General features: G+C 37.2%; 1 protein-coding gene across 2 annotated transcripts in view; it reads right to left on the bottom strand.

The window, feature by feature from the left end:
• SMCHD1 (structural maintenance of chromosomes flexible hinge domain containing 1) overlaps positions 1-18,284 on the bottom strand; it is a 130,011-nt gene that overhangs the window by 101,692 nt on the left and 10,035 nt on the right. The window contains exons 2-6 of one of the 2 annotated variants that reach the window (XM_032602495.1): positions 17,324-17,399; positions 16,504-16,665; positions 12,165-12,352; positions 11,993-12,075; positions 11,200-11,330 (exon numbers count right to left, since the gene is read on the bottom strand). In XM_032602495.1, coding sequence (XP_032458386.1) covers positions 11,200-11,273 — 74 coding nt within the window. In that variant the 5' untranslated portion in view covers positions 11,274-11,330; positions 11,993-12,075; positions 12,165-12,352; positions 16,504-16,665; positions 17,324-17,399. The remainder of the gene's footprint in view (positions 1-11,199; positions 11,331-11,992; positions 12,076-12,164; positions 12,353-16,503; positions 16,666-17,323; positions 17,400-18,284) is intronic. The other variant, XM_032602494.1, reaches the window with a different exon arrangement.

Raw genomic sequence — 18,284 nt, 5'->3', positions numbered from 1 at the left:
TATGGGAACTTCCCTGGTGGCGCAGTGGTTAAGAATCTGCCTGCCAATGCAGGGCACACGGGTTTGAGCCCTGGTCTGGGAAGATCCCACGTGCTGCAGAGCAACTATGCCTGTGAGCCGCAACTACTGAGCCGGCGTGCTGCAACTACTGAAGCCCACGCACCTAGAGCCTGTGTTCTGCAACAAGAGAAACCACCGCAATGAGAAGCCCACGCACCGCAATGAAGGGTGGGCCCCGCTCACCGCAACTAGAGAAAGCCCGTGCACAGCAACAAAGACCCAACACAGACAAAAATTAATTAATTAAATTTTTTTAAAAAAGGCATTATGATGAAAGGGTCAGTTCACTGAAAAGTCCTAACAATCTCAATTATGCATACAAAAAGTAACACAAGTTAAAAATACACAGAGCAAAAATTCAGAGAACTGAAAAGATCAGCAAACCTGCAAATAAGTGGAGCTCTTCAATACTCCTCTCTTCGTTACTGCTACACAGAAAATCAGCAAGGATAAGAAAGAACTGAAAAATATTATCAACAGATGGAATCTAATTGAGATTTACAGAACACTCCTCCCAGCAACAGCAAAACACATTCTTTTCAAGGACACAGAAAATTCACCAAAATATAGATCATATCCTAGGGCATAAAACAAATCTTAACAAATTTAAAAGAACTGAAACCATATAGAGTATGTTCTCTGAATATAATAAAGTCAAACTAGAAATCAACATACAGACAAGAAAATCTATTGGGAACATTTGGAAATTGAACAACACATTCCAAAAAAGATCCATGGATCAAAAAGCAAGTTGCAAGGGAAATAAAGTTACACTGAACTGAATGAAAGTGAAATTACAGCATATTAAAACTTGTGGGATACAGCAAAAGTAGTCCTGAGAAGAAAATTTATAACACAAAATATTCATCTTAGAAAAGAAGTAAAAATAAATCTGTAAGATTCCACATCAAGATACTATAAAAAGAGCAAATAAACCCAAAGTAAGAAGGGCATAAATAATAAAGAGCAGAAATCAAAGAATGTGAAAACAGGAAAACAAAATTTATCAAAGCAAGCACTGGTTCTTTACAAACACTACCAACAACTATATGCCAATAAAATTGAAAATTTAATGAAATGGACTAATTCCTACTAAAATATAACTTACCAAAGCTAAATCATTAAGAAATAGAAAGCCAAAATATTCTTATAACTCTATGAAGAAATCAAAGCAATAGTTAAAAATTCCTCCAGCAAAAAACATACCACACCCAAATGGTTTCCCAAGTGAGTTTTATCAAACTTTCATAAGTGGTTAAAGTATAAATTAATATGATCACTTTGGAAAATAATTCGCCATTACCTTGTAAGTTGGAACATTCATTTTTAAATCCTACAAATTCCCTCCTAGGCATATGCGTAAAACTTACGTAGATTTGGACCAGGAAACATATATAACATACACACACACCCCATATATAAGATAGTTCTGCTAACAATTGCTAAAACTTGGAGGAGAAAGCCAAATGCCCACTGACTGGAGACTGGATAAATACAGTGGGATTCCTTCTTGGTATATACTAAAGATAACATGGTTATGAAAATGAATGTTCTACAGACCCACACAAATATGCAATCTTAGTAACCTAATATTAAATGAAAATGCAAGTCCCTTGTAGATCAACATATAGTATGATTACATTTTTTCATATTATCAAAAACAAGCAAAATTAGATATATAGATTTAAAAAATGGAAATAGCTAACACATATATATGGAATCTAAAAAAAAAAAAAATGGTTCTGAAGAACCTAGGGGCAGGACAGGAATAAAGACACAGACGTAGAGAATGGACTTGAGGACACAGGGAGGGGGAAGGGTAAGCTGGGTCGAAATGAGAGAGTGGCATGGACATATATACACTACCAAATGTAAAATAGATAGCTAGTGGGAAGCAGCTGCATAGCACAGGGAGATCAGCTCGATGCTCTGTGACCATCTAGAGGGGTGGGATAGGGAGGGTGGGAGGGAGACACAAGAGGGAGGGGATATGGGGATATATGTATACGTACAGCTGATTCACTTTGTTATACAGCAGAAACTAACACACAATGTAAAGCAATTATACTCTAATAAAGATGTTTAAAAGAAAAAAGTAAACAGAAAAACAATACAGGATACTTGTTAACTTTGGTGGCGGGGATGAGGAGGACACAGATGTAAGTTACAGTATATTCTACTTACTGGATTGGGTGGCAAATTCTGGTTATTCAGCTTATTAAACTTTTCAATAAATAAACTTTAAATGGGCATGTCCTGCATTGATACATTGTCATAAACCAAGAATTAATTAAATTCTATGAACAAAATGTCTATTAAGAAAAATAAAGAGTAAATAGGTTCTAAGACTTTAATTACTATGATAATACTTCTAGGAAATATGCTGAAAATACCCTCCCCTAAATATTCTCCTTAAAACACATATGGGGAAGTATAATAAAAGTTTGGGAGGGCAGAACTCAGAGATAAAACAATATATACATACTTAATCTGATTCAAAACTAAGGAATTCTGTTCACTGATTAGGAATGGACGCACTTAATGACCAGGCAGTAAGTTTCCTTTTTCAACCTTTTCCCTAAGTTTCCTTTTCCATTCATGAAAGCCTAACCTAAGCAAAAACCCTAATACAGCAAATAAGGCTGAAAATACTAATTTCCAGTAGGTTTTAGACTTGTGTAAATGAGTCCAGAAAATTCCTATATCCACACTCACGGGCTATATAGATCTCCCTTCATGAAGATAAATATAATCTAAGATCTTAAGAAACAATTTTGCATCACAGAAGGAGTCCTCTGGAGAATTTAGAAAGTCGTCTCCCTCAAAATAAATTTCTATCACAGTCTAAAAAAGTTTCAGAAACTATCTCATTCTTATTCTTCATACAATATAAGAGGACACTATATCTTTGTGAAACAATAGTATTTATTAGAAAAGAGAAGCAAAATCTGCATGAAAATGTATAATAAAAGGTGTAGAAGGTAAGAAAAAGGAATAGGAGAGACGATCAAATTACTAAAAAGAAACAATGTAAGTGATTGCCAGGAAATATGGTAGAGAGACTATGTATATATATTTAGATCTCACTATCTCCAATCTATCACAGGGGAAAAAAATCAGCCACAATGAAAAAAGTAACAAATGGTCATAGGTAACTAACTGAGCTTCTGGAATACACGTGTCTCATCTCGATACAGATGTGTCTCATCTGTGAGACACAATGGAAATAACCAAATTAAAGTAGGACGCCTAAATCTACATTCTCTAAATTCAAGTAAGTACAAATATCTACTTGAAAGTTCATCTTAATTGCAGAAAAATACTAAAGACAATTGAGCTTTTTCTTTAGGAAAATTAGGGAAAATCCTGTTGGGAGTCCATTTCTACAACCTAAAAGTGGCATGGGAAATGGGCCATGTGGCATGCTATTTTTATTTTCCCAAAAACGGCTGACTGAGTTGAGAGCTTTTTAATTGCTGAGCAAGTTTAAAGTGCAGAAAGTAGCACTGATCCAACACACATCTGAATTATGGCCACCCCGCTGGCCTAACTGATGTCACCCTTCTTTCTTCCACAAAATAATTAAATCAACACATAGTATTACAACAAGGTTCTAGGTATCTAATTTAACTTATGATTGTAACAGTGCCTCAGTCATGAGCAAATTTCCTAGGTCCAGGTAATGTTCTTTACCTTAGGGGTTTGGATTAGACCAGTGTATGCACTTGTCAAAAATCAGTTAACTGAGTGATCACTTCCAGAAGAACCTATGAAAATCCACTCGTTGATAAACACAAAAACAACACCCGAACAAATTGTCAAAATCAACTTTTTCAGAACTGCAAAAATTAACTTAAGTCTTGCAACAATCCAAGGAGTGTTTATTTAAGACACATTGATGAGTTTTGGTAAAAACTGCAAGCTGTTACTTTTTAACATACCCTCTCCCATTCCCCTCTCACCAGCTCCATAGAAGCCTTGAAAACCAACAGCCCTGCAATCATGTTGAAAACAGCTTAGGAGTCACTGGAATGTGTTTGGAGTTCCCCAAAAGCTCCTTCCCCATAGAATTGCCATTATTGGATCTGACAGTTCCATAGAAACTTCCACTTGCAGGGTTTGTCTTTATTTGACCTAACTCAGAACTTGCTCACTGTGAAAAGCATTTTCCTTGGGTCATTTGTCAAAAACAATCAGTGGCAGATGTTTACCATCAAAGCTGACTAAGGCAATGAAAACAGTTGGGAGAAAACAAGAATATGGGCAAAAACTTAGAAGAAAAAGCTGGGGAATAAGAGGTCCATAGTGGGTTTTTTTTTTTTTTTTTGCAGTACGCGGGCCTCTCACTGTTGTGGCCTCTCCCGCTGTGGAGCAGACGCTTCGGATGCACAGGCTCAGCAACCATGGCTCACGAGCCCAGCCGCTCCGCGGCATGTGGGATCTTCTCAGATCGGGGCACGAACCTGTGTCCCCTGCATCGGCAGGCGGGCTCTCAACCACTGCGCCACCAGGGAAGCCCCATAGTGGTTTTTAAAAGCTCCAACACAGTCATGAGTATCAAGGTCACACTCATGTGCAGGATTGTATACATACTCAAGAAAGAACTGAGAAGGCTCTAATCTCTTATTTCTGGTTGACTTTGAGGTTTGGTGCAACCAAGAGTTAAAGGCTAAGGCAGAGCTGTAAACTTCCTGCTGGAACAATAAAACAGCCCAGTATGCACACAGAACCCCTTGGCAAGAGCTGTAACACTTAGTGGTTCCAGACATTCAAGGAAATGTCTGATCAGTTGACCACCAAATTAACTGAGCAGAGACTTAAGGGGCAACACAAGATAAAGAATACAGGTTTTACAGAATTAGTTTAGGGAAGTCACTACACAAACAACAAAAAGACAAAAGCAACAGTAAGCCCTGGGGAGAGAGATAAATCTGATTTCCAGATCTGCCACACTATATAATTTAAAATGTCCTATTCTAGGGACTTCCCTGGTGGTCCAGTGGTTAAGATTCTGTGCTTCCAATGCAAGAGGCACGGGTTTGATCCCACATGCCAGGCATGGACAATAAATAAATAAATAAAATTAAATGTCCTATTCTAAACAAAAAAACTATGTGCCACACCAAGAAATATTAAAGTCTGGCCTACACACAGGGAAAATAGCACTCAATAGAAACTATCCCAGAGAAAACCCAGGGATTAATTAGACTTACCAGACAAAGACTTAACTCAGCTTTTTTATAACAAATGCTGGAGAGAGTGTGGAGGAAAGGGAACCCTCCTATACTGTTGGTGGGAATGTAAATTGATACAGCCACTATGGAAAACAGTATGGAGGTTCCTCAAAAAATGAAAACTAGAGTTGCCATATGATCCAGCCATCCCACTCCTGGGCACATATCTGGATAAAAATATAATTCAAAAAGATACATGCAACCCTATGCTCACAGCAGCACTACTCACAATAGCCAAGATGTGGAAACAACCTAAATGTCCATCAACAGATGAATAGATGAAGAAGATGTATACACACACACACACACAGGCGTGCGCGTGCGCAATGGAATACTACTCAGCCATAAAAAGGAATGAAATAATGCCATTTGCAGAAACATGGATGGAACTAGAGATTATCATATTAATTGAAGTCAGAAAGAGACAATTACCATATGATACCACTCATATGTGGAATCTAAAATATAACACAAATGAACTCATCAACAAAACAGAAACAGACTCACAGACATAGAGAACAGACTTGTGATTGCCAAGGGTGGGGATAGGAGAGGGATGGAGTGAGAGTATGGGGTTAGCAAGTGCAAACTAGTATATATAGGACAGATAAACAACAAGGTCCTACATTATAGCACAGGGAGCCATATTCAATATTTTGTGATAAACCATAATGGAAAAGAATTTTTTAAAAAAGGAATGTTATATATATGTATAACTGAATCACTTTGCTATGCAGCAGAAATTAACACATTATAAATCAATATTTCAATTAAAATTTTTAAAAATAAATCAGCTATTTTAAATACATTCAGTGAACTAATAGAAATTATGTCTAATGAAGTAAAGGAAAGTATGAGAACAGTATTTTACCAAACAGAGAATATCAGTAGAAACAGAAACTACAAAGAACCAAACAAATTCTGGAATTGAAAAAAAAAACAACTGAAATGAAAAATTCAGTTAGGTGGCTCATGAGCAGATATGAATTGGCAGAAGAAATAACCAGTGAACTTTAAGGCAGGTTGATTGACATTATTCAGTCTGAGAAACAAACCGAAGAAAAAAACCCCATCAGTGGAGGGGATAAAGATGAGCCACAGAAGACAGGAGAGGAAGACTATTTGAATAATGGCCAAAAACTTCCCAAATTTGATGAAAACATTAATCTAGACATCCAAGAAGCTCAACAAACACCAAATAGTATGAACTCAAAAACTAGACATGCCACAAACCATTAAAAGCCAGAGAAAAAAGAGAATCTTGAAAGCAGAAAGAGAGAAGTGACTAGTCACATACAAGGGATACTCAAGATTAACAGGTGATTCCTCATCAGAAACTATGGAGTCAGAAGACAGTAGACTAATGTATTCAAAGTGCTGATAGAAAAAGACTGTCAACCAAGAATTCTTCATTCAGCACAAGTAGCTTTCAAAAGGGGGCACAGGTTCAATCCCTGGTCAGGTAACTAAGATCCCATATGCCGTGTGGCGTGGCCAAAAAACAAACAAAAACTAAATAATAGGGGCTTCCCTGGCGGCACGGTGGTTGAGAGTCTGCCTGCCGATGCAGGGGACACAGGTTCGTGTCCTGGTCCAGGAATATCCCACATGCCGCAGAGCGGCTGGGCCCGTGAGCCACGGCCGCTGGGCCTGCGCGTCCGGAGCCTGTGCTCCACAACGGGAGAGGCCACAACAGTGAGAGGCCCACATACCACAAAAAAAAAAAGTAAAGGAAAGAGATTAAGACATTCACAGATGAACAAAACCTGAGGGAATCTGTCATCAGCAGATCTGCCGCAAAGTAGCTACTGAAGAAGAGTCCCTTGGACTAAACTGAAGAGACACTAGAAAGTAACTTGAATACAAGAAAAAGTAAAGAGCAAAGCAGAGGTAACTACATAAATAGAAAAAGACAGTATAAGTGTATTTTTTACTACTCTTCTCCTGATTTAAAAGAAAGGTGTATAGGGCTTCCCTGGTGGCGAAGTGGTTGAGAGTCCACCTGCCAATGCAGGGGACACGGGTTTGTGCCCCGGTCCAGGAAGATCCCAGATGCCGCGGCACGGCTGGGCTCGTGAGCCATGGCCGCTGAGCCTGCACGTCTGGAGCCTGTGCTCCGCAACGGGAGAGGCCACAACACTGAGAGGCCCTCGTACCGAAAAAAAAAAAAAAGAAAGGCGTATAAAGCACTAACTATAAAACTGTGTTGACAGGGTTATAATGTATAATGATGTCCTTTATGTGAAAATAATAATACAGAGCAGTGGGAGGGGAATGGAGCTATATAGGAGCAAAGTTTGTGCGCATCATTGACATTAAATTGGTGTTAATCCAAAGTGGACTGTTATGTATTAAAATGTTAATTGTAATCCCTAAAAAAACAACTGAAGAAGTAGATTAACAACTATTAAAAGTATATTAGCGGGCTTCCCTGGTGGCGCAGTGGTTGAGAGTCCGCCTGCCGATGCAGGGGACACGGGTTCGTGCCCCGGTCCGGGAAGATCCCACATGCCGCAGAGCGGCTGGGCCCGTGAGCCATGGCTGCTGAGCCTGCGCATCCGGAGCCTGTGCTCCGCAACGGGAGAGGCCACACCAGTCAGAGGCCCACGTACCACAAAAAAAAAAAAAAAAAAAAAAAAAAGTATATTAGCGACTGCAGCGAGAGACAAGATTGACTACAAGTGGTTACAGGGTTTCTTCTAGTGATGAAAATGTTCTGGAATTACTGGTGATGGCTGCACAACTTTGTGACTATATGAATTATATTACCATAAAAAAAATTTAATGAAGATATACTTAAGACAGATGTGAGCCTTTCAATGTAAATTTTACCTCAAAAAAACTCCCTGAATTCTACATAATGATACCAATACTTAAAGCAGCAGGAGAAAGTTTACTGGTATCTGTAATTTATTTTGAACTGAATAAAAAAATGAGATGACCTGAAGGTTAGTCGGATAAAAAGATACGTGGTAACCCAACTGTCAGTGGTAGAAACTTAGTATGAGTATCTTGGGTACTGACTGTAGAATGTCAACTTCTCTGTATATTTGAAAATATTCATAAAATTTTGAGGAAAGGAATAGTGTTCAGTAAACATTCAGATCCACCTTGTGGACTGTTCTACAACTAGCCTGAACTCTACCAAAAAAACGGACAATTTCATGAAAGACACAAATGTAGGGAATTATAGAATAAAGGAGAAAAGAAAGACATAACAAAGGGGAAAAATCTGAATATGGACATTAGATATTTTGAATCACTGAGAAATGTCTTGGGTATAAAGGTATTATGGCTATTTATGAGAACACCGCTGTGAAGGAAATAGATGCTACAGTATTAAGCAGTGAAATATCATAAAGTTTGCAACTTACCTTCAAATGATTTAGGGAGAGAAAGTATGTGTGCTGTGTGTGCACGCATGTGCACACCCACACATACATAAACAGATAGAAAGAAGATAACAAATGTGGCAAAATGTTAACATAAATCTAGGTGAAGGATATATGAGTGCTAATACTGCTCTTTCAACTTATTTGCTGGCTTTTTATTTGAAGTTTTTTCAACTTATTTGTTGGTTTATTTGAAATTTTCAAAATAAAAAAGTGGAGGGAAAGGTAGTACCAAGGTGGGTGAGAGTTCGAAAGAATATTGCCAAATTAGAATTCTCACCTCATCTCCCTCTACCCTCCCCTTCATATGCACTTAACCACACTGGTCTCCTTTCCGTCTCTCAAACGAAACAAGCTGATCACAGTTTCAGGGTCTTTGTATTTGCTGATGTTCCTTCTACTTGGAATACTCTTCGCCCAGATTTTCGCTTGGGTGTTTTTTTCTAATCATTCAAGCCTCAACTCAAATGTAACCTCAAAGAGGCTGCCCTCTTTTCTAGTCACCTTACCTAAAAGAGATGGCCATCAGGTTCTAACATATTACTCAATATTTTCTTAACAATCAGTAACTGAAGTGCTTATACATTTTTTGGTTTACTTTTGGCTTTTCCTCTACTACAACACAAGCTACAGTCAAGATAGTCAGCTTTTTTGTATTTGTAGGCTGTCCTTCCTTTTCTTCCACCGCCTGTCTCCTATGATACCCATCCTTATATCCAATAAAAAACTAAATTGGAAGCAGTGAAACAAATGATAATTTTTTCTATAGGAGTAGAAGCTAGAGGAGTGAGGGGGGTACAACTGATGCTAACAGAAACTGGAGTGGGTTAAGGGACTGATCCTGGACTCAAAGACAGTATGAGTACATAACAGCTATAACAACAACTGACTGTTTACTGATACAACACCTATAAAAAGCTAGGACCAGAACATGCAACAGGTAGATTTCTACCAAAAATTAAAATTTCCCTAACATTTGAATTAAGTTTAAAAATCTGTGTTGTGCTAAAATCTAGAGAAATCTTAATAAACTGTAGGCTCTACTTCTTTCTACTCTTCCACTTGATTTAACTAACATTTTTCTGACCTTTTTGCCCCAATCCACCATCTGTTCTCCTTTCATTTCTACCTAATATTTCTATCTTATGCTAAATTCTATCTTTAGACTATGAAAGATGTGATCTTTGCCTTCTTTATGGCTATTTTATAAATCCTTGAAGTGGCACATATTCAAGAAAATAGTGAAAAAGAATAGTTGCAGAAAAATCTGAAGCCACGAATGAGAAGTAATAACTAAAATGATAGCTTGTATTTATTGACTGCTTATCACTTGCCAGGCTCTAAGGATTTTACAGGTACTAATAACTCACTTGGTTTTCACAAAACCTTATGAGGTATTATCCCCATTTTACAGACATGTAAACTGAGATAAAGAGAAGTAAACTACTTTGACCAGTGTCATACAACTAGTAAGGCTAGAATTCAAATGAGACCAAATGATTCCACAGCTCTTGTTCTTCACTTATTGCTGCCTCTCACCATGGCATTCTAAGTCTTTACAATTTTGATGAAAATTCTGAGAGTGCTGAAATTTCAGAAGTGAGAAGGCAAATGTATTAACTATATTAATTTTACACATTATTGAGATTGGTCCTTAAATTTGGGTGACTTTCCTTGACACAGCAGAGAGAAAAACAGGACACGAACAAATACTAACTACTTAATAAGAACGCCAACTGATTCTTCCCTAATGTGTTTCCCAAAGAACACAACATAGCTGCCATAACTATCGTATTTAGAGCCACAAGGCTGGATGGAATCACCAAGTGAGGAATTACAAGAAGATAAGGGACCAAGGACTAAGTCCTGAGGCACTGAAACATTAAGAAGATGGGGAGACTTCCCTGGTGGAGCGGTGGTTAAGAATCCGCGGGCCAATGCAGGGGACATGGGTTAGAGCCCTGGTCCAGGAAGATCCCACATGCCATGGAGCAACTAAGCCTGTGTGCCACAACTACTGAGCCTGCACTCTAGAGCCCACAAGCCACAACTACTGAGTCCATGTGCCACAACTACTGAGCCTGCGTGCCACAGCTACTGAAGCCCATGCGCCTAGAGCCCATGCTCCACAACAAAGCCAAGCCACCACAATGAGAAGCCCGCACACCTCAACAAAGAGTAGCTCCCGCTCACCGCAACTAGAGAAAGCTTGCATGCAGCAACGAAGACCCAATGCAGTCAAAAATAAATAAATAAATAAGTAAAATTAATTAAAAAAAAAAATTCCTATATACCTCAGGAAATGCAAAAAGAATCATTCAATGGAAGGGTGCAATGTGATTTATGCAGTTTTAACTAAGTATTGTTCATAAAAACTTCATTATAAAAATCTAAATAAATATGCTGATAACATCAAAACCGCCAATGTATCATGTATAACTAAAGAAATATGAGTTCTTATCCTCATTAAAATACCCAGCTGCCCATAAAAAAAGTGAGTAAGGTTTTCTAACCTTTCAAAGTCACCTTGCCTTGTAAATTTTGACAACCTATACACGGCCCAGTTGTTAAGCTGTTTAGAGGTCATTCCTCTTCCATTATCTATCACTGCAACGGCAGGTTTTCCTTGTGTTTCATCAAAATGCTATGAAATAAAATAAGTTCAAAAAGATAGGAAAAGTCAAATCAATATTAAAAACAAGAAAAGTTAATATAAAAAAAGTGATTCATTGGGCTCACTCATACATTGCTGGAGGAAGTATATATTAATACAACTTTCTGAAAGGCACTTCAGCGGTATGAATCAAAGGCCTTAGAATTCTTCATGTCCTTTAACCCAGAAATTCCATTTCTCAGAATTTAGCTTGAGAAACTAATCAGAGATATGTACAAAAGTCTATAAGGATGCTCATCACGCCAGCACTGCTTACAATGGCAAAAATATAGGAAAAAAAATCTAAAAGTTCAACAACAGTAGACTGATTACATAATTTATATTATAGTCAATAAACCAAACTGCAGCAGTGGTATATTATATTGCAGAATATTCATGATATGGCTGTGTTTACAATGTACTATTAAGGGAAAATAAAAGATCACAAATAACAAAATGTACACTATGATCACACATACATGTATACATATATGCATAGAAAAAGGGCACGGGAAAAAATTTTAATGACTGAAGAGACATCAGATAATTATTTCTACTTTTAGTTTATCTTTCTTTCCTAATTTTTCTCCAGTGAACCTGTAGTACTTCTATAAAAGGACAAGTTAAATTGCTTTAGAGTATTATTTCCTTACCAATTTGATCTGTATTCTTCTAACACCAGTGTTACGAGACGTGGCAGACAATGAATTATCAATTAATTCTGCAAGAGCAAATGCTGGAAGAGAATGAGAAAACGTTATTGCTTAAGTTTTCCCTCCTAAATACTTCATATAAAAGTTCAAAGTAGAAGAAACTCTGAAGTACCTTAAGCCATCACTTTTATTTTCCAAAGAGCTAGAATTAAAGTATTATCCTGATCCTAATGACACAAACATAATAAAGGCATCACCAATCACCACCAGCATAAAAAAGCAGTCACCAACCCGTACTTGCATGGCACTACACATCATGAGTCAGCCAGCCATGATTCCTGGCTTCAAGGAGTTTATAATCTAAAGACAGACATACACACATAAGAGACAAACAGAAGACCATAACCATAAAATCAAATAGTAGTCTGTGGTACGTAATTACATCATGCACAAGTCAAACGTAAGCACATTTTGAGATATAAGGACAACTATAAAGCAACTATAAAAGTGTCTATTGAGAGCTAATTTAAATACAGATATCTCACAACAGCAACTTGTGAAATGGCAGAATGTATCTGCTTAACTGACACAAAACTGCTCTTAATTTTCTACTACAAAATCAGCCTGACCTTCAGTTTATCACTGGCTCGGCATTGTTCCTAACATTCTCCTTTCTCCAGGGTCAGTACCCAAACTATTCCTCACTTTTATTCCCTTAATTAAAAGGGGGAACATAATAAATTAATGTCTATTCCCCGGAAGCTTAACCCAACTTAAGCGTAATTAACCCACAGAGTAGCACTCCAGCAAGCACTTCCACACTCTCAACACTCAGGGGATGTCTATGTTTATAAGCTAGTTAGAAAGAAGTTACCACAAATCAGATATGTATAAAGACCTGGCGAAGGGTATTAACTAGGAAAAGGAGAAGTAGGGACACTGTAGGAAATGCGAGGAAAAAGAGTTAAGAGAAATCTCAAAGAAAGAAATGAGTAGAATTTAGTATATGATTAGATATAAAGGGAGAAAGAAAAAGAAATCCAAGGTGGTTTTGAGTACTTGCTCTAGAAGACTGAATAAATGGTCATATTTTCCATAAAATTTGGAAGGAGAAAAATTTAGAAGGGAGGAAAGAAAAATTCAGTTTTAGATGCGATGCCCTATCACTATATCAAGCTCGGTGAGTAGAGGTGTTCCACAGAGCTGGAACAGACTATGCTTAATAGAGAGAGTAAAGACAGCCAGAGATAAATGCTTCATTGACACAGAATAGTTTAGGCTTGGGTAAGTTCACTTCACGTATAAAAAGATCAACATGACTTAAAGAATTATCCACCATACAGTCAACAATAACCAGAAGTAGCATCAAAGGCACAGGAAACAGAGGCAGGGAAAGACCCAGGAATTTAATGTGAAGTTACAGAAATCAAAGCAGGAGTTTAAACAGTGATATTCTCTGCCTATTCATATAATGACAGTAGGAATGAAAACCCATATAACCAATCTGGAAGGTAATTAATCTATATCAAAAGTCTTAAAAATGAATGTATCTACTGACTCCCTGATTATACATTTAAAAACTTATCCCCAGAGAAAGAATTAAAGATTCATTCAATATGCAGATACTTAAACCATTTCACCTAGATTTACATGTTATTAACATTTTGCTGCATGGCTCCTATGCATTTTTTAATTTAATTTTTATTTTATATTAAAGTATAGTTGATTTACAATGGTGTGTTAGTTTCAGGTATATAGCAAAGTGATTCAGTTATACATATATATAAATATATATATTCTTTTTTTTTACATTCTCTTTCATTATAGGTCTGTGCTATATAGTACGTCCTTGTTGGTTATCTATTTTATATATAGTAGGGTGTGTATTTTAATCCCAAACTTATAATTTACCCCCCACCAAATGCATTTTTTTTTTTTTTTTCGGTATGCGGGCCTCTCACTGTTGTGGCCTCTCCCATTGCAGAGCACAGGATCCGGATGTGCAGGCTCAGCAGCCACGGCTCACGGGCCCAGCAGCTCCGCGGCATGTGGGATCCTCCCGGACCGGGGCACGAACCCCTGTCCCCTGCATCGGCAGGTGGACTCTCAACCACTGCGCCACCAGGGAAGCCCCCGCAAATGCATTTTTGACTTAGAATATTTCCAACTTACATGGGTTTATCTGGTATAGAGGCATAGAGGAAACATAGTTTGCAATTTTAAATAGGGTGAACAAGATAAGTTTTGTTGAGAATAGAAAAACAAGACTTGAATGAGGTGAGGGACTGAGACAGGGGCTATCCAGGCAGAGGGCCCTAAGCTGAGAATAAAGCTGGCAGTGAAGAGGAATGAACAACAAGAAGAGTTGTGGAAACGAAGTCAGAGAGATACAAAGCACAGCTTCTAAAACCATGCATGTAATTGTAAAGACGTCGGCGTTTACCCTTAGTGAAACAATCTGACTTCTCAAACCTTACGTGTACAGGCATGAAAAGAGAGAGACGAGACCACTGTATAATCTCGGTAATCTATGATGGTGCCTCAGACCTAGTGTTACCAACAGAAGTAAAGAGAAATGCTCATTTTAAGATAAACACTGATGATAGTGCCAAAAGGATTTTCTGAAAGATTGAATGAGACAAAGAATCAATTGGATTTTTGGTTTAAGCAACTAAAAAGAACCAAAATTAATTTGGATGGAAAACTATGTGTAGTATATTCCCATCTTAGATATCCTAGTAGAGATGCCACATGGGCAAGTGGATAGACAAAACTGGGATTCAGGAGGTAAGTCTGGCATTATTTTCAATATTTAACTAAAAATGACCATTTCTCACTACCTCCATTTGGGAGTCACTTCCATAACTACGGTACTTAGAGCCATGAGATTGGATGGAATCACCAGTTGAGGAATTAGGAGAAGATAAGGGACCAAAGACTAAGCCCTGAAGCACTGACACATTAAGAAGATGGGGGGACTTCCCTGGTGGCGCAGTGGTTAAGAATCCGTCTGCCAATGCAGGGGACATACTTCCCTTGTCTGGGAAGATCCCACATGCCGCGGAGCAACTAAGCCCGTGCGCCACAACTACTGAGCCTGTGCTCTAGAGCCCGCGAGCCACAACTGCTAAAGCCTGCATGCCTAGAGCCTGTGCTCCGCAACGAAGAGTAGCCCCTGATCACCGCAACTAGAGAAAGCCCACGCGCAGCAACGAAGACCCAACGCAGCCAAAAATAATAAATAAATAAAATAAATAAATTTATTTAAAAAAAAGAATTAGTCACAAGAACATGCAGTCATTTGTAACAATTAAAAAAAGACTGAAATAACTTGAATGTCTAATAACAACAGTACACTGTTCAAATAAATTACATTATCTAAATACTGTGTAACCCCTAAAACAAATATATATTGACATGCATATTAAAGATGTTCATTACATTTTAAATAAAAAGGGAGGTTAAAAAAGTATGCATTGGGAATTCCCTGGTGGTCCAGTGGTTAGGACTCTGTGCTTTCACTGCTGAGGGCCTGAGTTCAATCCACGGTCAGGGAACTAACTAAGATCTCACAAGCCATGCAGCGCGGCCAAAAAAAAAAAAAAAAAGGATGCATCATACAAAACCATTAAAAAAGAAAAAAAAAGTCAAACAATATTAAGAGGTCTGAAATGATAAACACCGAAGTGTTGGTGGTAGTTACATCTGGGTGGTAGAGATAGGGATGTTCTTTATGCTCTTTTTGCTTATCTATGTTTTCTAATTTTCTACCAACTCTAATGCATATACAATGAAAAAAATTTTTAATAAGAAAGTTTATAGGGAGTTCCCTGGTGGCCTAGTGGCTAGGATTCCTGGCTTTCACTGCCAAGGCCCAGGTTCAATTCCTGGTTCCTGGTTGGGGAACTGAGATCCCACAGGCCACAGCACAGCCAAAAAAAAAAGAAAAAGAAAGTTTATAATGAACATCTAAATAGTATTAAACACTTTGGCAGGGTCCAGACAGAAAAGATTCTCTAAATCAACTAGCAAACAATCCAAAGGTAGGATAAAAACTGGCAAGTAGTAAAGGTGGAAGGAAATGATAAAGAAATGATAAAGAACACAAACCACTTACTTGTGCTGTTCAGCTATAAAAAATGTGCAAGGTAAAACAAATATTTTCTCAACTGGGAGAGGTGTACGTGAGGCCAGGAAGAATAAATCAGGAAAGGAGAGTGTACAGGAGATAGATGTGTAAGTACAAGACCTCTCATGAGTCAAAAAGGAATGAATTCTCATTCTACGTTAGTTTTCAAGGAGAGGTATCTTTATTCTGAAGTAAGATGACTTAGGTAGAAAAAGAAATACACTGTGATGAAGAGACGAAGTAAGGACACTCACAAAAACTGATCATAGTCTGTGAATAAAGTAGAATGAGAGATCTTTTTTAAAGTGAAGGACTAAGACGTGTGATCAGGGGATAAAGGTGAGTGACAGTTTATCAAAATTAGTATAAATGGAATACTTACGTAAAGGATTTTGTCCTTCACTTGCATAATATTCATACATGCCACTTTTAACCAATGTGTCATAGTGAGGTAGGAAGTCAATTCGTTCTTTTGTAGCTGTTAGTAGTAACTGACTGACTGACTGTAGCAGGTACAGAGTGACTCCATCTTTAACAGTTTCATCTGTAATCAAGAGGTAACATCTTAAGTGCTAAGCTAGCATCCGAAACACAATGAATTTATAATTTTAAATATACAAACTGTATCTATGAAATGACTTTAAAAATTGTACAGGCAAATCCCCAAACAATGGATCCATCTATAAATTCAGTTGTGTTGTGTTTTGTTAAGAATATCAATGGAATAGGTTCAAATACTTCCACTCATCTGAAACACTCAATTCTTAAGTTGTCACAGAAAATCAGATGAGGAACTATATTAAAGTGGTATCAATATGAATGGAGAAGAATGATTAAATCCAAAAAGCAATCAGGCATGATAAACTGGCAAGTCTTAGAACATAACTGGGTAAAAAAAGATAATGGAAGAATCCAAGTTGGTCAGAAGAATTAGCTTCTTAAGGGCCCAAGTAGAAGATCTGTGCTAGGTGTTGTGCTGAGCAAGGTCTCATCTTCTGTAGCCATAAATGATATCAACTCTTTCCCTATAATCTTGCTTGAAAAATATGAGCTCTGCACAAACTGGATGCATACAGCTAGTTTCCTCCCCCATCCTCAAAACATCACAGTTTTTTGATGCTTATCTATCTCATAAAATAGTCACTGCTCTATGATATACTAGAACATATTAAATATAAAAGCATAAACATAACATTGCTTACCAAAATTATCACAGGTAATTTCTTTCCTACTTGTTGTTGTAATAACAAATTTTTCTTCAGGTGAAATGCCAAGTGTCTATCCAAAATAACAGAATAAAATCAATTATTATACAAAGGAAATAAATACACTATTCAAGTTTACAAAAATATGAAAATATTAATAAGGATATTATAATCTTCTAACAGTGTTTCATTTATTTGAGAAATATTTCTTAATGTTCTAAAATTTTGCCTTTGCATAATTAACCACAAATCTATCTACAAAGTACCTAGATTTTTCTGCTATTATATGTCACCTAGGAACACAAGTGATTAATTGAACATTCTGAAAGGGTTTAACATCAGCAGGGCTCTCTTAGACAAAAAACATATAATTTTATGTCAATATATAAGTAAACTTATTTGGAGCAAAGTATTAACACTTATGTTCATATATATTAAATATTTAAATATGCAAAAACAAAAGTACTAGAAGAAAATAGAGGTTAATATTTTATAACACTGAGGTTAAGTATAGCCACACTATGCAGGGTATCTGCATAAATAAAGAATCTTTATATCTATTATAACCCCTTCCAAAAGTATAACTTAAAAAAATTAAGGCAACATAAATTATGGGGGGAAACTACAACAGGAAACAAAGTGTTAGCATCCTTACTTCTGTTTCAGGTAATGATGAACTAGTTAATCTAGACCAACCTTACACAGAAGATTACTAAAAAAATCTAGACTAATGATATTCAAGTCTTCAATACTGATACTAAAAACCCTACTGGTCACTACTGAAACTAACTGAGGCACTAACTCCTTACTCTGAACACTGACAAATTAAAGGGAAAGAACAAAGCATTTATCCTGTTTTCTTGTACCAATTAGATTTCAGGGTAACCATATATCTCTAATTGATGAGGCAAAGTTGTTCTTTTGCCTCATCGATTAGAGAGGCAAAGAATTCCTGCTA

This window comes from Phocoena sinus, chromosome 14, assembly GCF_008692025.1.
Source record: "Phocoena sinus isolate mPhoSin1 chromosome 14, mPhoSin1.pri, whole genome shotgun sequence".
Lineage (NCBI taxonomy): Eukaryota > Metazoa > Chordata > Mammalia > Artiodactyla > Phocoenidae > Phocoena > Phocoena sinus.
This window is presented reverse-complemented; position numbering and strand designations above follow the sequence as displayed.